General features: G+C 40.0%; 1 protein-coding gene across 3 annotated transcripts in view; it reads right to left on the minus strand.

Moving 5' to 3' along the window:
* LOC136852022 (neuron navigator 2-like) overlaps positions 1-23,548 on the minus strand; it is an 89,941-nt gene extending 66,393 nt beyond the window's left edge. Inside the window, exon 1 of one of the 3 annotated variants that reach the window (XM_067126495.1) lies at positions 23,175-23,548. Coding sequence is in view for 1 of the 3 variants with exons in the window: in XM_067126493.1 (XP_066982594.1) it covers positions 3,681-3,707 (27 nt within the window). In the remaining 2 variants the exon portion in view is untranslated. Of the gene's footprint in view, positions 1-3,680; positions 3,723-23,174 lie in introns of those variants that run through there. The other 2 variants (XM_067126494.1, XM_067126493.1) reach the window with 2 other exon arrangements.
* Positions 23,549-24,057: the final 509 nt, after the last annotated feature.

The following is a 24,057-nucleotide window of genomic DNA, read 5'->3' on the forward strand; positions in this document are numbered from 1 at the left end:
GGCGTTACAGCAGTCTCTGTCGAGGTCATCAAGTGACTATGAAACTGTAGAGGCTTTTTTCGACTCTCCTCATCCGGTTCAAGATTCTCCGAGAGAGAGAGAGAGAGAGAGAGAGAGAGAGAGAGAGAGAGAGAGAGAGAGAGAGAGAGAGATATTCCAGCCACAGCCAATACATACAGACATTCGAATGCATCACAGGGACCTTTCGTATACCACAATCGATTATTATACCTGACGTTAGTCCTACTCAGAGGTTAATGACAACCAGACTTAGGCCTATTTCAACCTCGCGTAACTGTAGAGGGCTGTTACTTTCTCGGTTCATAGGATGGCCTCAATAATTTGAACATCACTTAATTCGTTCTTTCTTCACCTTTGGTAACACTTGAGCAGAAGGAAAACTTTCTGGGAGCTAACAGTACACATTATCTCCTGAAACTCAATTCTTTATTACTTAACGTAGGCCAATAGAGCAATTTAGTATGGTAAGCGTTTAAATAATCCAGTATTTCATCCAATCACTAGTATAGTCCTAAAATATATATATATATATATATATATATATATATATATATATATATATATATATATATATATATATATATAAAGGCAGCAATTCAATTCACTTAAAAATGGGAAAGAAGCAAAAAGGCGTAACAGAGTATAGTCTAAAAATTACCTATTAAAGAGATATCTATTCTCATACGATATTAATGAACAAGGTTAAATCAGAAATGGGGGTTGGTTCAGTTGTTTATGAAATGGACCATGAAGCCTACTTTCACTAGTAATACCTTTCATTAAAAGGCAGGACACTGGCCTAGGCCTATACCAAATTGTCTATCATGTGGAAATATTTTTTTTTATTTTTTATCATGAGATTTGGACTCATAACGGTGTACAAATAGCGCTGCAGGGTCTAACAATGAAATGAATTAAGCTTATATATAGTTTATTCACATTCTGGTCTGAGCAGTGAGATCCTTCCCAGGCGAAATCCGGCAGCGAACTGTCACAAAATCGTTGCTTACCCGTCCACACGTGCGATCACCTGTCAGTTGGTTGGAAGAACTTTAGGTAATTCCATCAGTTCATCTGCTCTGGAAAGTGGACTGATTCCGCCCACGAACTGTCTTCCACACGCAAGTTTTAGCGTCAGTTTCACTGAACTGACAGGTGAACCTGATTGTGAATACCCAGCCCAAAGGGGCCCATAGTCATTACGAACGCCGGATCCGGTTGTCTGAACCGGAAGTAAACCTCACCGTCTATGGTGTTCTCCTCCGACCAAAAGTGGGCGGAGTCCGTCGGCCTCTCCAACCAACTCGCAACCTGAGGTTGCCAGGTTCATGGCTTCTGTTTTCAGTTCAGGTGGCTCGAAGCCTCCACTTCTATGGCGTGATCTCAAGATTTACTTCAGTTTCGACTAGACGCTGAAAGGGTAACATGGCAGCTGTGTCGGCAGATGAGTTCTTGGTGATGTAATACAGAAGGATGCAGTATTTATATATATATATATATATGGTTGGAGAAGAGAAATGATATATGGTTGGAGAAGAGAAATGAATTACCTCATGCTTTTCTATTTAATGAATTGAAACTCTACCCTGGTGACTGGTTTAGCTACCGGAGAATGGACGAGCAGGCCGACATGGAATTATTATATATGGTCTCCCCTCTTCTAGAAATAATAAAAAAAAAAACACTTGTACAAGACAGCCAGTATCACTGTAAAAAGGTTACTGGACACTTCACTTCCGCGCCACCAGTTGTTCCTTGGACAAGAGATCCCAGAGACATGTAAAGCAACTATTCAAGTTATGCAACACAAGTTTACAAAGGTAAAAGTAACCATGTTGCATACACAGCATCCTGCACAGTCTAGTGGTATATAGTCTAGTATTCAGTAGGTCTATGATCCATTAAAGCAGAATACATACATACACACATATATATATGTATGCATGTGTGTGTATGTATTAGTGCTATTGTTTAAATTACACTGTTATTTTCCGTACATAAACTAAAAGTTTATAATAATATTTTTTAATATTTCAATTTTCCTTGTATAAATTAAAAATTTTGTGAACAAAAAAGTTGAAAATTTTACTCTTACTTGGCTACTGAAGCGTAGGTTTAAGGATCTAGTCTGCTTTAACGGATCATAGACCTACTGTATACTAGACTATATACCACTAGACTGTGCAGGGTACTGTGTATGCACATAGTTACTTTTTACCTTTGTAAACTTGTGTTGCGTAACTTGAATAATTACTTTATTACATGTTGCTAGGATTATATGCCCCAAGGAACGACTTGTGGCGCAGAAGTGAAGTGTCCAGCAGTTCTAGAAGAGGGGAGACCATATATAACAATTCCATGTTGGTCTGCTCATCTATTCTCTGGTAATTAAACCAGTCACCAGGGTATAAAGTTTCAATTCATCAAATAAATAAGTGTGAGATAATTCATTTTTCTTCTTCAAACATACTTTAATCTAGGTTCTCCTTTTTGTTGCAGTTTTCTAATTTCTGCTGGAAGAGAGCAGTCTATAGCGTTATCACTGAGCGGAGCTGACATGTCTTCACTCTATTATGTTTTGTCAAACTGAAGTGAATCCGAACGTCTATGGGCACTGCGGATACTGGAGCTAGAACAGAACCTGATCTGCCGGTCGTACCATCTATGGGGCCCTTAAGACAAGTCCAAGAGAAGTATTTAGAAGGAGACAGGAAAGTTTACATGACATGTGTGGATCTTGAAAAGGCTTATGACAGGGTACCAAGAAGAGTAGTTTATTGGTGTTGGAGAAAAAGAGGAGTACGGTACCAGAAAAGTTGGCAAGGTTAGTGAAGATGATGTATGAGGGGGCAAGAACCACTGTACAGACAAAATATGGGGAGACTGAGGCATTCCCTGTGGAGGGTGGCCTCCATAGGGATCATCTCTGAGTCCATTCTTGTTACTCGTCGTCATAGACACTTTGACATCAGAATTAAGGAACAACGAAGAACTGTGGGAACTGATGTTTGCTGATGATTTAGTCATAATAACTAACGCAGAACTGCAAGAAAGGTTTTCAGCATGGAAAAGAGCCCTAGAAAAGAAAGGATTGAAAGTGAACATTGGAAAGACAGAGCTAATGATTAGTAGTAAAGAAGGACATGAAAAGTAAACATTCAAGTGGAAGATGGTACAGTGCTAAAACAGAACTATGAGTTTAACTACTTGGGATCAATAATAACGGAGGGAGGTACTCAGAAAGCACTGAGACAGAGAGTGAAAGTATGGCGAAAATTGAGAGAAGTAACTAAACAACAGGTGAATGATTCATGATGAACACAAGGGGAGCCTGCTTTAAAGGGCACCACAAATGGAAGATGCAGTGGTTAAGCCACTGTGCACATGCGAGATGATGAGGCAGTTCCACAGCAAGCACTCCTATCTGTAATCGAGAATGCAACGGTTACTAAATCGTCCACAGCGTCTGTTAAGGGAATCGAGGGGGGGGGGGGTTCACTTATGGTGCCAAGTAACTTGGTTCTGCAACACATTACATTACGCACTTTACTTATGACACAAGCTTCACTGAGGTAATCACACTGAGAAAAGAAAATAAAATGGTGAGAGGAAAATAGGGTACGTGAATGACTTCGAGCACCTTAATTCAGGTACATTACCTTCTTCAGGAGAAGGGCTTTCCTCATCAAAGGGCTCCAGCAGTGGAGGGTGATCATGAAGGGGGTCACCACAAAAGTAACTCAGGCCTCTAGAGAGCCACGTGGGAAAGCAAGGGAGTAGCTCGAAGGAGCTGGAGGACTGCAATTGTCCTGGATAGGTCTTCCAATGTCTCAGTGTTCTGAGAGTGATCTGCCCGCGCAGCGTCCTTTTGTAACGTCGGAGGATTATGATACCGCTCCATCCAGGTGGCGTCGTCGTCGTGGGTACTCCATTTTCTATGTGGCGCTTGGCACGCATGCTGCTTTGTGAGGTCACTCACAGCCAGGTGTCACGTTGCCAGCACGCTTTTTCTTGTGAGTCACTCCCATGCTGGCAAGGATTAATCTCTGTAAAACTGCACCTGGAATTAAGGGCTTGGGCAAGTCTCTCAGTCAAGGGAAAGGTTAAAGTTTACCCCAAGGGATGGGCGAGGGAGAAATCAAAGGGGTGAATTATTTAACCACAGCTTCTTCATTTATTATGAATTCACAAGACGTTAAATCTTTTGGTTTTATTTTACCGTAATTGTGACAGGAGGGTTGGCCACCAGGAAGGGTTTCCCTTGTTGCAATATATATATATATATATATATATATATATATATATATATATATATATATATATATATATATATATATATATATATATATATATATAGAGAGAGAGAGAGAGAGAGAGAGAGAGAGAGAGAGAGAGAGAGAGAGAGATATTCTCAATATGCTTCTATACAAACCGAAAAGAAAGTGAATGACTGAATAAACCTGATCTCCTAGAAACCAAGAACATGACGAAAAGCCGCCTAAATGAACGAAAAAGTGTAAAACCCCAAAAGGGCAGAGAACACCCTAGTTTCTTCAACCAGGAGTTAGGTCTAGGGGTGACGCCAGGGAGAGCATAAAACCACGACAATGGACGGACGGTAACCATCCATCAAATCGACAAGAAACTCCCAGGAGAGGAATGTAGTCGACAGAAGGATTACTTGGTCAAATTCATACGCCTAGAGAGGGATTACAACGTTTCTTTAAATGTATTAATAAGTTATGTGCGCATGAGGCGGATAAAAATACATTTTTTTCTGAAGTTTGTTACTAAAACGCTTCACCTGAATCATAGGATTAGACAGACACTTCCCGTTCAGGTGCAAAATGAAGGCAGTGTGATTTCTTGAAATCATCTGACATTTCGTCTACGGGGAAAGTTCGCTGTAATTTTATTGCAGGAGCAACTTGAAATTGTGACATTAGGAACACGGAAATTCCTTTGGACTATATTCTCGCTTCCTGAAAAATATTACAACTCATATGTTTCATATAAAAACAAATGTCCTGTTTCAAGAAATCCTGTTGCAAAGAATTAAACATTATTTTGAATATATAAAACAATGTGACTACAAAAACACTCAAATTTAAGAAACTACAAATAATACAACATTGAAAAAAAAGACGTACATTATTTTATTTGCCGATAAATAAATTACGAGGAAAATCATTTTGCCTCAAAAGTATTTATAACTTACTGAAAATGTATATTCTTTCATTTTAACCTGGGGTTGGGCTATACGCTGTAACAATTCTTTCTCTCAAACATTTTCCCACGCTCATGAAAGTGATATTAGGCGGTGATTCAGGTAAGGAGTCTGTCTATCATTCTTTCTGCTATTTACTTATCCATTTCTAACTAAGCCACAAAAGAAAATATTAAAGTGTGCTACTAATATTCCGTTTTATATATTTTTCTTACGATGGATTAACTTCTAAGCAATACTCACACTTTTGTGCGAGGTCTCACTTTAAACGACAAGGCATTTTAACGGACAGTGATATTATCTGTTGGGTCGTCTATTTTCTGTTACTTAACTTGAGAACACCAACTTTACAACCAAAATTCACAGAAAAACTTGCCATTTATTCATGATTTTCAGGCAGGATCACAAAAGGGCGACTGTGATGCGGAGAAAGCACACCACCTACTATCTGACCATCATGCCATTTAAAATGCCCTCACTCGACAAAACCAGAAACTGACTGCTGCAATGTGGTCTCACTTTGAAGCGTCTGTCAAAGGAATTACCAGGTCAATGCTTACTGACAGCATATGCAATGTCAATACTTTCTCTGCCTGAGGACCTGGGGACTCTCTCTCTCTCTCTCTCTCTCTCTCTCCTTGTCAGGTCACACAGTCAGCAGTGTCATTGACAGTAACCTGGCTGTCAAGAAAGACTGGTCATGTTGAAACGGGGAAGGAAGAGAGAGAGAGAGAGAGAGAGAGAGAGAGAGAGAGAGAGAGAGAGAGAGAGAGAGAGAGAGAGAGAACTTTAAAAGCAATATGAGGATGAATATGAATGAACGATCTTTGATTTCTAGGCCACAAAGCCAGGCACTTTTGGCCATTCAGAGTTTAAGACATTGAAAAGAGTGAGTTGGGGATCCAGAAAATAAATGAGACGAAGAACGAGGCTCGAAGGGTGGAACTGGGAGAAGCCCCGAGAGTTGCACAAAGAAAGAACAGTTAAAGAGAGGCTGTAGAGCAAGACGGTAGGAAGAAACCAGGAATGGGGGTGTAATAAAAGGCTAAAATTGGGAGAAGATAGCGGCCGAAGGGACGAAGTAGCGGATGTAGGCTAGGCCTAGTCATCCCTGAGTAATGTGTGAGGTGCGCTGATGACAGTACCCCTCTATGGGGGAGGGGGGGATATGAATACGAAAGAAGCAGCCACCTTATAAAAAGATGAATATGCAACGAGAGAGAGAGAGAGAGAGAGAGAGAGAGAGAGAATCTTGTTCTCCTGCCATACTGACCATATGGTCTAGAGGGGTGGCGCTGCAGGGGTTGGGGGGGGGGGGAGCAAAAGAAAAATAGCGTAGCTGACTCTTTATTCATGAGAGAAAGGGACGAATTTCTTAAACTGGACGCTCACAATGAAACCTCTACCTCAAGGGGCTCTTATAAAAAAGAAAAAAGACTATGATATTTTCCAATAGTTTCTGTGTACCTGAGCTAAAGTATTTTGGCCTTATTCCGCATACTCTCACAGATGGGTCAGATTCCTTAGGTTACAGCTAGGTCATGCTCATACTATCACAACTGGGTCATATTCCTCATATTGTTATAGCCGGGTCACATTCCTCATACGGTTAGAGAAACTTCGTTTTTCGCTCAAAACCTACTTAAAAACGGACACATAACGCCACGGAAACTTGGCATATTTCGGAAACTATTTTAACCAGGAGAAAGTTAGTAGAGACAAAAAAAATTGGACAAAGGGAAATTTTAAATGAATACCACGAAATAACGTTTTTATTCAGTCTCAGCTTAGCGTTCACGACAAAAATTGGGTCTCTAGAACGAATAGGCCTAGGTAGCCTATGATGGTAAGCTGCAAGTAAAACCAAAATGACATTAGTTACGTTGCCAAACTTCTTCCTGACTTATAATAATACGACCAAGGAGTTTTTTTTCATCGCATTGCGTCATTTATTTTCATCAGTGAGTCTCGGCTAGATCTTGTGCATTTGTATAATTCATTCAGTTTATTAAAAACTAAATCATCCTTATCATATCGTGTTATGAAAACAGTTTAATATATATTAAATCTTCATTTACCGCAGCTTTTTTTTTCTACTATAAATCATCCTTTACTCGTCACCAAATCTGAGTTCTTTCGCTCATTTCACATCTTCAGTGTCAGAAAGGCAAAATGTTTACCCTTTTTGACCAATTTAAGGAAGATTTGGCAGCGTTTTGGCCACATTACAGTACATCCCAACTTAGGTCAAGGGTTTATGAATCAAATCTGGGAATTTTAGCGCAAACACCGAAAACTTTGGCTTTACTATATCTGAGCACATTAATAATCAAGTGAAACAAAAATGGAAAAATCTACACTTACACTTAAAGTATAAACGGTTAACCAAAGTTGGTTAACAAAACAAAACATTTCTCTCGCTGTCCGACCCACGCCAAGGGTGTGTCAGACCTAGAGGCCATCTATGTTCCTGAGTAACCCTCAATGTTCAGAATTTTACATCACTGCCGTAACTACACCAGCAATTCATACTATCCACAACCACCCCATAATCTCTATGGGAATTTACCTGACCTTGAGAACAAAGCAACCCGGCCCTTAAAAAGACGAGACACTTTCCCGGGAATGTAACAACCGATCACGCACACACCCAAGACGAGTTTTCAGGAAAGGCGAGACCATTTCACGCCAACGTGAGTTTTGCTCGTTGTGGCGCGAATAAGCTCGCCACCTCCCTTGGGTTTCACACGGTCATTACTTGAGCGGCGTTGACTGCCATTACCATTCCTCTCTAATGGGGGCCAGAAGCGCTCCCTAGCGACGCCATTCTGAGAAAGAATTCCTCGACAACTGTATGGTTCTGGTGGGAAACTGCCAATAGTGCAGCAGATAAAATAGTTTTTTCACAAATACTTCAGTTAATGGCGCAAGCATGAAATTTGGTACCTATCTCCTCCATAGGCCACTTTTTGAAAATTACTGGGTGTCCACTCAAAATTCCAAAATGGCAGCCAAAAACCTTAAATAATGTAGTTGCGTCTCAGGATTCAGCAGGCATGGAAAAATGTCTTCCTGTTCAATATAATAGTTTGCAGGTCTATGTATAACTTAGGAGGTGGTTTTATCTTTAGTTTAAAAGACAATGCCAGCGCACAAACATGGCGCACTGGTGACTTCACTGCTGTGTAACTAAGCATGGGGTTCAGTGTCAGCTAATCTTGCTTAACTTACGCTGTACCTGGCTTTGCTTTAGTGTAGTTTAAAAGTTTAGTGTCCCAAATGCTGTCTAATATCCCCATATCAATTAGCTGGTAGAAAGTACACATATAGCTGGTAGATCTAGTTAGACAGTCTCGCCTGAATTGACAGAAGGTGCCAGCGCAGGAGAGCCAAGCCAAGGGTAAGTGGGGCTTTACGTGGCTTGTTCATGTACTTACCTGGATGGTGTACAGATCACACGGGACTTAAATGGCACAAGATGGATGATCGGGCAAAAGGAAGATCGACTGGAGCAAATGTTGTCTTTGCCAGGAAGGCAAGAAAAGTGACGGTCTAACGTCACCCTTGGCCTCTGTACATCATAATCCTGGACATGATGGGTGCGTAATGATTTCAACCAATGTGTCACTGTTCCAGGATACTGGTGAAATGCCGTTTAATTTTGACCCAACAAGGCTGGATGAAGGCAGTGGCATAGAGGCAACACTGCGACAAAGCATGGCAAAATACCACAAGAGCTGTAGGGTCATATTTAATAATGCAAAACTTGATCGCGCAAGAAAGTGACAATCTACAGTTGAAGGCAGTGAACCACAGGAAAAGCGCGCAAAACAGCATTGAATGAGTCATGACAATGAAGCATGCATTTTTTTGTGAAAATGTGGCACCTGTATCAGATTTTCGACAAGTAATGACCATGAATCTCAACAGGAGACTAGATGGGTACGCTCACACACTTAATGATGGTAAATTATTGACAAAACTAGGTGCAGGTGATGCAACTGCACAAGAGCTGAAATAACATCTTGTCTGTCTCACTGGCCTTCACAATACGGAGAGGTCCCATCTTAGAAATCTAGAGAAACAATGTCACAGTGAAGAACCAGATGTATATATCCACTGGTTCTATCAGAGCTGGTTAATTATATCATTGAAACCAGCTTGAGTTTTGATGGTCCTGCCATATTTCCAGACATATCCATATTATACCAGCAGCACCTGAAACAACTGGGCATTGCATCACCCACTGTAAATTCAACAAGACTAAAGGACAAAATTGTTAGCAGAAATCATCCAGATTTAAAAGCACACAAGAAAGAAAGAAGTGTGCTACTTGCCTTGCAGAAAGATGTAGCTTTAGCCCTATCTCAGATAAAATTGTGATTGCTAAAGCAGCAAAGATACTGAGGAAGCATATTCTGGATCATTAGTCCAGGTTTGATGGCACCCTTGGTGAAGGATGCATCAATGATGCCATACCTCAAAGACTGCTCCAGTTCACTAGCATGGTTGAACATGGAGCACACGTAGGCTAAAGTCACAGCTAAGGTTTGGCTCGTCAAAGCCAGACCTGGCTATTGCTCAGCTCCTGCAGCACAACTGCTTCTCAAAACAGAAGGAAGGAACAAGTGTACATCGACACTCAAATGCTACAGGCTTGGGCTAAATGCACCGCTTTGTGTAGTTGCATGCACAGTTTTGTGTAGCTGCAAATGTGAAATGTAATCAATGTTGCAAATGATGCTTCAGATACATCTGAATCAGAATTTCGTCACACTAAAGGGTGACACCATGCATCTTTAAAGCCTTGCGTTCATTTCAGTGCTCGAACATTGATAGGATACTTTGTTATCATACTCCATTATAGTCTTGTGCTTGTATACTTTTCAGTAGCATTATGGGGTCCCTTTCCAAGATGTAATATTGATAATAGCCCAACAGAAATGATGGAAACAGATTCTCTGGCCTCATACTTGTAGGCATAGATAAAGATTTCATGTCTCTTTCTTAGTTGCAGAGTTATCAAGCAAAATGCTTCATGGTGGCCATTTTGTACCCCTTCTTTATCACAATGGTAAATATAGTAGTAGAAGCTCTGGTGATATCTTCAATTAACTCTTCTACCCAGGAAGACATTACCTGAATAATGGTTGATGTACTTCTTTCAACAATGATTTACTTATACTTCTTTCAACAATGATTTACTTAAAGTGTCAGAAACCGAAGTAACTAGCGGCCATCTTGAAAAGTGGCGGCCATATTGAAATTTTGCATGGACACCCAGATTTTTCAAAAGAGGGGTTAAAATGAGCACTAGTGCCAAATTTCATGCTTGCATCACAAACTGAAGTATTTTTCTACTCATCTGCTGCACTAAAAGAACAAACAAAGTTCCAGGAGCAACAAATGTGCATTACAGCTCACCAATTAAGAGAGAATGGAAAGAATGTGAGGCCGACTGGTATGAAAAAGTTCGTGATAACTGATGCAGCTTAAATCTTATTACCCGACAGTAACATGCACCGTGAAAGATTCAGTTAATAAAAACACACCCTTCTGGTTTGTTAGTATATCTTTGGGGATAAGGTTGCTAGACTCAGGTCATCTCTTTGACCCTTAAATGCTGGTACAAAAACACACATTTCTATATTCGAGTGTTTGCGCGTAAAAAACCTAAGATGAAGTTCCCTTGGGAAACAAAACAAGGTAATCGTGCGCACTCTTGCTTCGTCCCTCTACCCAGTCTGAATTCAGCATGGATTTCACAGCGGTCCTTAGTCCAACCACAATCGCTGACCCATGAACATGGCTGATGTCAAATCGAGCTCAACATGTGTGCGCACTCAGTGACTGTAAAAAGTATACCTTAGTTTAAAGTATAAACAGACCACTGAGCTGATTAACAGCTCTCCTAGGGCTGGCCGGAAGGATTAGATTTATTTTTCGTGGCTAAGAACCAGTTGGTTACCTAGCAACGGGACCTACGGCTTACTGTGGAATCCGAACGACATTATAGCGAGAATTTGATTTCTATCACCTGAAATAAATTCCTTTAATTCTTCATTGGCCGGTCGGAGAATCGAATGCGGGCCCAGCAGAGCGCTAGCCAAGAACAGGAACCAACTCGTCCAATGAGGAACTATACAGATTGAGAGGAAGCTATTAATAATACTGGTGGTTTGCGAATCTACTTCACCTAAGGCGTAGATGAAATATAAGAATCTAATTTTGTTCCAAGATTAAGAAATAACACACGATGCCTTTATGTCAAAATATTTTAGTATTTCGCGTCGAGTGTCACTTTTTGCCGATTTCTAATTGCTCTTCCTTCCAACAAATTAACTTCCACAATGATCCCTCTGACCGAACCCAAATCATGATAATGAAGGAAAACATTGAGAGCGACTATTATACTACTGGGACTCCACCACCCAAATATGAATGAGAGGAGGAGGAGGAGGAGGAGGAGGAGGAGGAGGAGGAGGAGGAGGAGGAGGAGGAGGAGGAGGAGGAGGAGGAGGAGGCGGGATGGGAGAGAGGGCTTAAAGAACTTAACTACTGATCTCCAGTAATCAATACAACAACTGCGAGAATACTTCGCAACAGCTGGTAATAAAACATCAACTGCTAGGATTCGTATGGTCTAACCCCGTGTTGAGAGAGAGAGAGAGAGAGAGAGAGAGAGAGAGAGAGAGAGTCGGTCTTTCTCAAAAGAACCCACCTGGTGATAGTCGATTACTCGCCTCATGAAGACCCGATGCGATGTACCCAGATGGACTGACCTCCCACACCGAATTGTGAGGAAGTCAGGACGAAAAACAAAAATTCTGCGTGAGGCACTTGGTCAAAACATCCACTCCGCAGACACATACAATAATAATAAAAATAATAACCAAAGTATGGTTGCATCAAATTCCGTAGTTCAACAACCTAGGCCTATATACATATCCAGCGTAGATTACAAGGAACAGAAGTCTCTAGCAATTTTCTTAAAAATGGATTAGACGCTACTTGACCCAAATCTTCAATTTTCTAAGTGTTAAGACCCAACCTTGCGTCTCATTAAGGCAACACCCCACAAGCAAAAGACGAAAACTCTCGAAATCTCTGGTCCCTATTTAGACAAAAGAAGGTCTCGAAAGCGAGCTTACAACAACGTGACTCACATAGCTGAAAACGCCAACCCAACAGAACGTCGATCTGCTGATCGGATTCTGTTCAAAGGAGAACAACGGATCTCTTGATCCATCCCGATACAAAGCCTCCTAGGGAGGTGGATGGGGGAGGAAGTGGGAGATGTCCAACGAGGAAGGGTTGAGTTGTAAATCCACGGTCTAGACTCAGGGTCTCTAGACCTAGATCGTGTGTAAATCATACCCGCTACACATCTTTCGGGCACGACTTGTCTTCACTACTACCACCCTCCCAACTTCAAGCTTTCACCGACAGGTCCGCTTCTCTTCAGAACACTACCGTAACCATGGAAACGGATACCTTAGTGAGCACAAGCCCGCGTTGTCTCAGCACTCCGGAGTGATCTAACAACAGAATTCAGAGATCATCCGCCAAAATAAGTTATACTGTTGTTGTTACTCCTTGCCACTGAAATAATATCACGTGATCAACTAGAACAGATTTATGGTAAAAAAAAAATTCGACCTCACAATGCTTTATTCCTGATGTTTTTATATTTTTCCTTAAAACAGCAGTTATTTTCCTCTCGTCATCACCAAAAGTCTTTTTTTTTTCCTTTCTTATCAGAGGCAAAAACACTTTATCTCGACCATCTTTAACACGGCACCTGGCAACGTCGTTCACGACATTACGTGTTCGATGCTCAAAATTCTCTCTCTCTCTCTCTCTCTCTCTTTCTCTCTCTCTCTCTCTCTCTCTCTCTCTCTCTCTCTCTCTCTCTCTCTCTCTCTCTCTCTCCTAAAGCTTCTGAGTTCCTCGAGACACTGAACAGTAGACAATAACCACGTGGTTACGAATGGCAAAGCGCCAAAAACTACTTATGTTCCCACAACTCTGCCATTCCAGAATTGCTGTTTAGCTCCATACAAAACGAATAATCACATATATATATGGCAATCGTAGTTATGGGTAATATTATGTCCCTTTCAAACATCTTCAAATCTCATTAGATGCGTTTCACGTGTTCAAAAGCCCCGAGAGCCGAAAAAGAATTACCGAAAGGACCCACAGAGAGCACACGACTTCCAACATCACTGCAAACTTTTGTCTAGGCAAAAAATTCCTTCTGTCATTGTGACCTTGATCTCATTCAGGTGGCAGGTGGGCGAGGTAAAAATGTCTGGACTGGTGCTGAAACAACAGTAATTTTAAATTTTAAACACGGTATCGCGAATCCAAACAGTTTCCAGCATACAGTGAAAACCGTGTCCTTGAATTAAACGAGTGACCTTCAGTCAAGGTCAAATTATGCCAGAATTGATGAAGAGGCAGCATTCCAAACTTTGACAATAAGACTATGAAAGCAAGGAAATTTACTTGAAAAACCTGTATTTTTTCAGGTAAATTTCCTTGCTTTCATTCGATTTTTTCGTCTAAATGAAATGCGCGTGCGACCTGATGCTGGCAACGCAGGTCAGATTTAAACAGTACCAAGAATAAAAGCAAATTCATCACCGAAAATACATAATTTTCAGACTCTGATTAGGCCTACTTGATAGTACCAGCCATAGCAAATTCATGAAATAAACGGATGCACATTAAGCAAGACAGAGCAAAATATTCATTAAAATAAAATGTTATCAGCCACCAAATGCTTTTATTGATGCAAATGAATGTTTCTACAAAAGTGTAGAGAAAATTTGCACAGCCTACTAACATTTTTATTAGTGCAAAAAATTGCATCCTGACCTGACCGAAATTTCTTATCTCTTTCTAGAATACATAAACCGAAGACGGTAATACAAAAAAATCTTTTACTAGTGGTTTCCTTGTAAAAATAGCCTGCAATATTCAACTTAGCCCCAGCCCGGGGGGAAAAGGTGCCGGTCCCAAACCCGGATTAATAGGGAGAAGAAAAATAGCAACTGGAGAGCAAAAGTGGCTTTTGCAACACGACGAACTCTCGTGTTCATAATCAACATTCGGTAAATGTCTGACTTTCGTTTAACGCAGAACAATTCTTGGATTATAGATCATTCTCCTCATGAAAGGCTGCTCACTGAGCAAGACCGTGCGTGGGCGATGTCTCCACCAACAATGACTCAGTTGATGACATTTCATAAACGCAAAATCTGAGGCTAATTCTCTTCGTTTCCAGTTCTTAGTTACATAGCTTGTTTCCTATGCTACCCCCATACTTAATCTCTTATCGCCATTTCTTTAATATCACATAACGGTGTTTCAATGATTTTTTACTGGATGCGGAGTCTGATCAGTGAAACAAACATTTTAAATAGATATAACAAAAGCTGTGAGTAGAACCATTCTTCATACTGACTTAAGGAAGCAACAATAAAGAGATGAGAAAGAAAGAAATAAACAAAGCATGAAAGCAGAGAAAAGGTTCTCTTTTAAGAATCTATTGTGATTAATAAAAACAAACACAAAATATAAGCTATGGGGACGGTAATAGAGAAAAGGTAATTGTGTGTGTGTGTGTGTGTGTGTGTGTGTGTGTGTGTGTGAGAGAGAGAGAGAGAGAGAGAGAGAGAGAGAGAGAGAGAGAGAGAGAGAGAGAGAGAGATCCGTCAATCTACTTTCTAAAAATAATGCCACGAAGGATAGTTACAAAAAATTGTGTTAAATAGTCGAAAGGGTAAATGTGACAATAGTTTATGGAAAGGAAAGGAAGGCTGGATGTAGCCTATACAAAACATCCAAAAGATCAAGACAAGCAAAGATGATAATGAAAATATGAGTAAAAAATCAAAAATAATTATGACCCAATCCTAATGGTACATTGTTAACGGAAGACCCAGTCAGGATACAATTATTAATAGACAAAAAAGGTAAAAAATATGTAGCCCTATATGAGCAAACAACAACTGGTAAATAAAGAGGAGGGACTCTAGATCACAGCCTCCCTTAACTTAGGAACATCAATATCTATGTCATCAGGAAGACTGTTCCACAGTTTCTCCGTCAAGGGAATGAATGATGTCTGGTACTGGCCACTGAGAACAAACAGTACACGAGATCATTCCCAGGCAGTCAGTCAGTGGAGCAGGAAAAACAAATTAATAATAAATAACTAACAGTACCATCCACGGGTTGCTGATCTCTTCAGAATACATACTGGCAGGTGCTCTGTTACCACCACATGATAGAACACTGAAACAGTACATATAAAAAGGGCGCCACAAGGTGCCTTCCAGATAAAGAAATGATTTAGGGAACAATTATGTTGATGGACTTCTATTCTGTACTGTCCAGTTTTGAAAGCAACTCTAAAACTGGACCGATGAGATCACACGGTTACTGAGTAAACACTCGAGAGGTCAAAAAATGTATGTTTTTATTAAATTCGCTTCTCTGAACCAAAGGATTTTCCAAGAAAAGCTATAAAATTATCCAAACATCCAAAAGCACTTCTAGTAGTAATATACACATAAATAGCCTACGCACAGACACATTAAATAACCAAATGTGCAAATTACAATTATATATATATATAATATATATATATATATATATATATATTATATATATATATATATATATATATATAAACGATACTAAATTATATATAAACAAACGACACTAAAAAAAGAACAAAAGAAACACGAAAAAAAACATGACAGAAAAGTCAAGCAGTCACTAAGACTACGGGATTAAATACATCAAACCATAAAATTAGATCACTCAACTGTAAAGAATAACTTAAGTAGCAGCAAATCTTTAGAGAATAAGTGCAAAATATTTAAGAAATAAACGTGAGGCTGGGCCACAACAAACACGGGGTCTTTCGTCTTGTTTTCGTATCAAAACCTTCTATGTAGTTCACCCATGGGCCGGCGACCTTGACTCTGATATAGAAAGAGTAGCTAACTCTGGTCCGAGCTCGGCAGGACATTATAAAAGAGTTGCTTTGTTGAGGTTAACTGCGTAATTATCTCCCAGTGAAAATATCCCTCTCACAAGACGTCTATGTTGAGGCCCTATGTTGCCCTTCTAGAGGACCACGTTGACTGGCGTATCACACCGAAAGACTGGGGATATCGAGACATAAACTAAGACTATGTATAACGCTGACTGAGAAACAGTATCGTGGTTACCATGGTTTAGGCGTAGACTTCAATACTGCATAATACTATACGTACCGAGGTAAAACGTTTACAGACTCTAAAGGCCATTGACTTTCAAACGAACGACTGTCCACCAACTGAATATTCTGACATATCTTGAATATGATGCTAAACGACTGAATAAATCTGTACATATTACTAAGAATGGGTAGAATGCCTAAGTTTGCAGTGAAAACTGTACTCTCCAGGGTGTCTAAAAGTCCTACAAACAAACGGGCAAACAAAAATAATTAAATAAAAAAAAAGCCTGATGCACCACTTGTGGTAACGGATAAAACACCACAATAACAACCCAACTGAAATCATCACTCAGTGGCTGACTGTGAGTATCGTTTTACAAATAAAAACAGCCACACATGGCGCGCGCGCGCACGCACGCACACACACACACACACACAGAGAGAGAGAGAGAGAGAGAGAGAGAGAGAGAGAGAGAAGGGGCGAGGGGTTGGCCGCTCCTTCTCCGTGAGAGTGAAGTCATTCCTCAAAATATGAACGACCAAAAGTTGATCCGTCCACAGTAAATGTTGACACGTATACGGCCAATGGTGTCTTCCCAAAAGGGGAAAATCCTATACCCTGGCTGCAAAAGGTTGAGACTCGAAGGTGATTAGCGGTGCTGCCATATCTCCTCAAACCCGTGCAAACTTTTCATGAAAAAGGGTAATGATTTAGTAGATTTGCCATTTATTTTGGGCCGCGCTGCCATTTCCTCGTGTGTGGATGATTAACCGAAGTGACCGCTGGTCAAAGTAACTAGAGGATTGCCTGTCAACTCCCTCTATTCGTCAGTAAAAAAGTAAAGCAAAAGATATTAAAAAAAAATTATACTTGGACCTTGCTGTGCATTTTTCATTTTGCCTAATACAAAAATAATTAATTAAATATATGTATATAATATATATATATATATATATATATATATATATATATATATATATATATATATATATATATATATATGCCTATATACATACGTAGAATCTACTGGTCACTTTTACCGGATACATATGTAGGCCTAATTGTAATGGCCACAAGTTAAGAAGAGGGCATTGTGGCTATTACAATTACACACACACACATATATAATACCTTTTATACATTTTATGTATATAAGTACATACGTTAACATATAGGCCTATGCATGCATACACATCCAATACATTAGCCTACTTAAAAACGAAGTAGCTTGTAAGTAAAAACAAACAGCTGGGCTGTACTCTCGGATATGTTCATTCTCAAGATTAACCTTATCCTCGAGGTTAATCCTGAAAGTGTACCTTTTTGGATTAGGATTAAATACCTCCTTTCGGCAAAATGGTTAACGTGTCAACGCAGCTAACAACAGGAAAGTCTCTTTCTTTTATCCGCTTTCGGCTAGACACATTAATCCAATATCTGCAATAAAACCTTCCGTATTTTCTCGTGCCATGAACATGGCTCTAGTTATGAATAAATAAATAAAAAAAGAGGCAGAAAACGTATCTACAAACGCGGAATTCGTAATGACACATTTTCGCGTGAATTATCAAAGCACCCTAGCAAGACATAAGACGTTTTGGTACTACAAACAATTCCAATTAAAAACTATTGGTAGTCGCTCACAAAAGCGAGACTGCCTTTCGCTGCGAACAAAAATCCAGGAAGTCGAATGCCTCCGCAACGACAAAAATACGACCAAGCACAACATTCAACTACGACAACGAGGATTATAATCGGCCAAGACAAGAAATAAACTTTGTTTATTTAATAGCCAGAAGCCTAATTGCAAACACGCTTTGACCAATGAAACGGATACTCTCAATAACTCTCGAGAAAGACCGTATTAAAAACGGTGAAGAGATAAAGTTAAAGGACGCGTGGTATGTCTTCAAGTGGCTATGAGAGATTGTTGCTGTGTCCTAAGAAGGTCCTTTTGTGCACGTTTACACCCAGGCGATAAGGGCTCGGGGTTAAAAGGACACACTTGTTCTGAGAGAGAGAGAGAGAGAGAGAGAGAGAGAGAGAGAGAGAGAGAGAGAGAGCAAAATACAATAATGAATTTTTGAAAAAGCAGTAACAGTCATACATATATATAAACAAGACCCTTCCAAAATAACCAGGCCACTTGAATTACGTAAACAGTAGTGTTTTTCTACTTTTTTTTTTTTTGTTTACCAATATACGTTTATTACACTAGATGGACTCACTTCAGGAAGACCCCCTTCCCGCATTGCAGCCATAATCTCGCCATGATGTTAGAATAAGGATCTCTTCAAAAGCTCCCCTATTTTTGCAGGGTAATTCGACTCGACTTGAGAGAGGTGCCTTTGGTTGTAGATCATTCTTTGTTACAAGTATCCCCAGATTCCCTTCAGTCCCGTTGGCATCACACAACAAAGGCGTTTGTAAAGGAATACAACAGTACCGGCAACAGCTTACAGAGAGGTGTTGTTTTCTATTTACAACCAATCACAAGAGATTGCCTGTCCATCGAAATGAAAGCGTAAAACGAGAATTCGATTCAAGGATTTCTTCAGCCAAATAATCTCCCTACTCTTCAATGAAAAAGCTTCATTCTTTAATTCATCAGGGTTATTCATTAGACTCCCGAGTTAGCACAATCACCAATGAATGAAGCAAGTCTCGTGTCCTATTCAATGTGATGGTGCCAGTATGCGCTTAATGGGTCTATAACCATAAAACTCCCGTTTACACACAGAAAGGGTAACTCACTTAACTCAAATTTGTTTTGCAATTCAAGATACTTTTCAAACAGTCTCTAAGGGGTGGTAGATTTTCGCGAGGCTACATAGGCCTAACGAGAGTGGAAACGTGTTTTGAGGTCATAAACATAAAATGTTAACGACTTGTTTTTGTACTTTTACCTCAGTGCAAAATAAGTATGGAATACCATCACACAATATATATATATATATATATATATATATATATATAATATATAATATATATATATATATATATATATATATATATATATATATATATATATATATATATATATATAGAGAGAGAGAGAGAGAGAGAGAGAGAGAGAGAGAGAGAGAGAGAGAGAGAGAGAGAGAGAGCCTGTGTTTGCTTTACTCTAAATCTTCAATGACATCGTCCCTTATAAAGGTTCACAACATGAAAAGTAAAGCGCCAACGTACATCTTTTGTGTCGATGAATTGATGTCTGAGAATGACCTACGTATTTCCTTTCGCAACCTTCAGGAGCGAAGCTTTCTCCTCCTGGAGGAATCGAACAACCTGTTCTGCATGAATGATCTCTGGTTTATAATGCAGCGATTCTGATTTCAAAGCGACAAAGCCTACTTCTCCTCATTGATTTGTTCAGCTGGTTTATTTTTTCTCGGTTTAACTCACATTTACTTATCATATTAACTTCAGCTATACTTTTACAACCTGACTTTTACGTGAAAGCTTACTTCAAGCTTAGCTGTTTATTATCCTCTCTTAATAGACTCTTTCCAAGCTGCTAGACACCACATCTGACACTTCAAAATCGAGATTCGATCTTCCATTACTCTTAATATTTTATAGTCACTATTACAAAATCTCCTCCCTCTTCTGTGTCAGTTATCGATGAACAGTACATATTTACCACAGCAACCTCTTAAGTAATTTCTTTCTCTCTAACTAGACTGCTCTATTTATCAGTATTCTTGCTAGCTATTCCGTTTTATCCTGGCCTTTAGCCTACCTAGGCAATGACTTCTAATCAAAGGATATCAAACATTATTAGGTCTTTCTACCCTGACCAGGAATCGAACCCGAAACTGAAAAACCCAATAAATGTAATGAGGGGAAGCGAGAAAGGTATGAATTTCTGAAGAAAAGCTTGGCTTTTTAAACGACCGCTGGCATGCACGCTTGTCTCAACACCAGAGTCCGCGGTTGCTTGCCTTCTAAGCTTCCTGAAGGAGCCCACAAAAATCTCCTGCAAATGGCTAGAGGCGCCGGTAGGATGTTTATTGGTCAACATTATAGGCCTATGGTTTCACCAAGGTCCATTTCACTACCATATTCAAAGAATACCTGTTGCAATCAGGAAGTGTGTACGGATAAGCCTGGACGATACTGGTTCCTTTTTCATTTTGTTTCCAGACAAAAGGGAGGGGGGGGGAGAGGAAAGGGGTTTTCACGAGACTATAGTGTGTGTGTAACAGAGTATATACCTGAATATTTATTATAGAAAAAGGGCCTCGCTTATACTTTCATTAGGCCTATTACACTCAATTCACCTGTCCTTTCACGCCACGCAAGAGACAAGACTGACATTATATGATGAATGATTTCACACCTGGTGGATGATAATTACCTCGCAGAGGCCATCCCATCTCTCATATTACAGTCATTCTAATGGTATACGGTTTGACGAACCACTGACCGAATGCTCACGTCTGTTACTTTCAATGAAAATGAACAATGAATATTGACTGTGTTACAAAATCAACGAGAAAACGTGGCCGGATCGCTGACAATGCTTCGATTTGTTAATGATTTGCCAATCAGGATTTGTTTTCATGCTTTAAGCCAAACTCTCCAGTATTTATTAACGTGCAAAAACACAACAAAAATCCCAGCATCGTCAAAACTCGCATATACACGTGGAAACAATGAATAAAAAATGGTTCTCAATATAACTCGCTCTTTATCTAGTGTTTAGCTACGTAACCTTGGTAAAGGTCACCGACACCAATTGTCATTACTGCAAAAGAATTACGTGTAACTCTCCGCCACTGACATTTCATATTACACGACAGTCAATTTAACCGAATGCTGCTGCCTTTAGAAAAAAAAAACAGGTTATAGATAAACCATATTCCTCGCCTTATAGTTATGTAATTAAATAACCATTCTTTCTCTTTACAATGCTGATATATTTCGACATGCCTAAGATATAACGATAAAAATCTCTCTGTCAAGGAATATTTAAAACAACAAAATGACTTGGCACTTCGCTTTTGTAATGAATAACAAGGGTATTGCTGCATGCCACTTGGCAATTCAAAACGCCCTCTTACTGTACCTCCGTTCATATTCTCTTTCTTCCATCTGTTCACCATCGCCTAACAATTGATTCATAGTGCGAGGTTTTCCTATTGTTACTCCTTTCAAACTTTTACTGTCAATGTCCGTTTCAACGCTGAATGTCCTTAGTGGCCCCAGTGGTTGGCATGTATGCCTAAAATCTATAAATCAATCAATTCAAAACGTAATTTCTATGGGACCAACTTGACACGAGATTAAAGTCAATATTCTGTAGTAGAATACAGGAGCTATATATAGGATTTAAACCTGGAAAACCAATACGTTTCTACTATAGAATTTTTTTTTCTAAAACTTAGCTGGGGAAGAAATAACAAAGCAAGCCTCTTTGCATTAAACGTAAGTAATCAGGAAAAATTAAAATATACCGCTACCTTATTAGGTAATTCATCAACATTGTGTAAAAAAGTTCTGTAACCTTTGACCACTGTATCAAAAAAACATAGACACACCCATCGAGACTTAAAATGTTTCAATTCCCAACAAAATTACTTGACTTGACTCGGTTGTGAGGGAACTAATTTCGAGTAGGAAATCTCAGGAGTGACATTTCCGTAGAGTTACTCACAGAATTTCGCTGATGTTAACTCGAGACCAAACTGAAATGGGGCAAGACTAAGAGAATGACTAAAGGTTACTTGATATTAATAGAAAGTTGGGCGACTGCAAGAAAAAAACATTTTTTAATCCAATGTACTGCTTTCCTTCAAGTCATCTGGTGGCTGTCCCCAGGGATATTTAATTTAACTTCAAAAACCTGAACTTATATCTTGAAACACACATCCATAAAACACAAGATTATAATCGTATAATTCTTCAAATGTACCGTAGCAGTACAATCCGATATCATTGTAATGTGGTTTGAATAATTAATGTAACTCTCAACAATCAGAACTTTATAATGGATTCCTAAAAAAAAACCCTGAACGGTTCTTTCAATATTTTACTTTATTTTTCTGATGAATTTTTAGAGGCCTAGGTTATGTTCTATCACAGCAGACGGGTGCCGTAGAATAAATCAAAACAATAGGTGAAAATTTAACGGAATGTTAATACACACATTATATACTATATATATACTGTATATTTAAAAAAACCATACGAAGATGACATAAAGGACAGGAATCTGCCCCACTCATAAAAAACAGTCATCAAGATAGGCAGAAAGGAAGTTAGAAATTACAGGCCCGTCATCCAACTTCGGACACAGCCTAAGGTACCCTCCAATCCAAAAATCCTCCTCCTCCTCCTCCACCACCAGCCTCCCCTTCTTCTGGCTCCCCCACCTATCCCTGAATCCCTCCCCCTCCCCACCCCAAACAAAACACCCCAACCTTCTCCAACTGCCTTGTGGCCTGGTCCCTTAAAACTGTAAACATTCAAAACGCGAAGGGGTACTTTGTTCCTTAGTTTCTTCGCTCTGATGACATCCACGTTTCATTTCATTTTTGAATGACGTTGGTTTTAATGATTCACCGCCACCCCCAAAAACAGTTTTGATCAGAATGAGTACTGGCGACTTATGAAGATAAGATACACGGGCAAAATGAAAACAGCAAAATAAGAAAAACAAAAAGACGTGACAACTGACTCACCTCACCAAAGCAAAAGGCATGTTTTTAAACGAGACGACTCCATCGAGTTCGGATGAGTCTGAATGGCACGACAATTAACACAGTGGTAACAATAATATGTTAACAGAAGCACAACTACGCTGATTTCAACTGTGACATGTTAAAAAGACACGCTTTCGCAAACTGTTTGCGGAATCACCGTCACTTCTCGTAATGATGTAAGCACCCACACTATTTATTTTACATACAGCTTGGCGCACTGAACACACAACATCCCATTCCCACCACGCACCAACAGCAGAGTAAGCACCAACAGCGACCCGACGTACACCACCTGCGCAACAAACCTAAGACGACTCTAACAAACTGCCGTGGGCCCAAGTCCTGGTGTAGTGGTCGACGTACCCTCCACATCTTAGCTCCGCCCAATTTTTACCCTCCTTCCCCCTCCGTCGGCACCTTCCCTCACTCTCCCCTCCGCCTCTATACCTCCTCCCACCTCGCTCGCTTACTCCCTTCCTCCCAAAACGCTACGGCTCTCTCTCTCTCTCTCTCTCTCTCTCATCCTAATCTCGAACACCCATCCCTCCCTCCCAACTTCCCCCACCCTCCAGTCATTACTACGGTCTTCCATTCCTGCTCCCCGTCCCACCAACACCCCCAGCCCCTCGCAGCCATCAGAAACATTGCCCCAGGTCTCCTTTGCTATGAGTCAGAGCAGCCTTGAGGGATCAAACTCCCCAGAAGGGCGTCGGGATCACACTCCCAGGCGAAGGAGATTAGAAGGTCTTTCCTCCGGGAACAAGGACCCTGTATTCGAGTCCCGGGCAACGTCTTCGTTGTAAAATGTTCATAACGGACGCGAAAAATACCTGACATGAGTTCCCTGAATTAACAAAGCGGC

Source organism: Macrobrachium rosenbergii, chromosome 24 (assembly GCF_040412425.1).
Source record: "Macrobrachium rosenbergii isolate ZJJX-2024 chromosome 24, ASM4041242v1, whole genome shotgun sequence".
NCBI lineage: Eukaryota > Metazoa > Arthropoda > Malacostraca > Decapoda > Palaemonidae > Macrobrachium > Macrobrachium rosenbergii.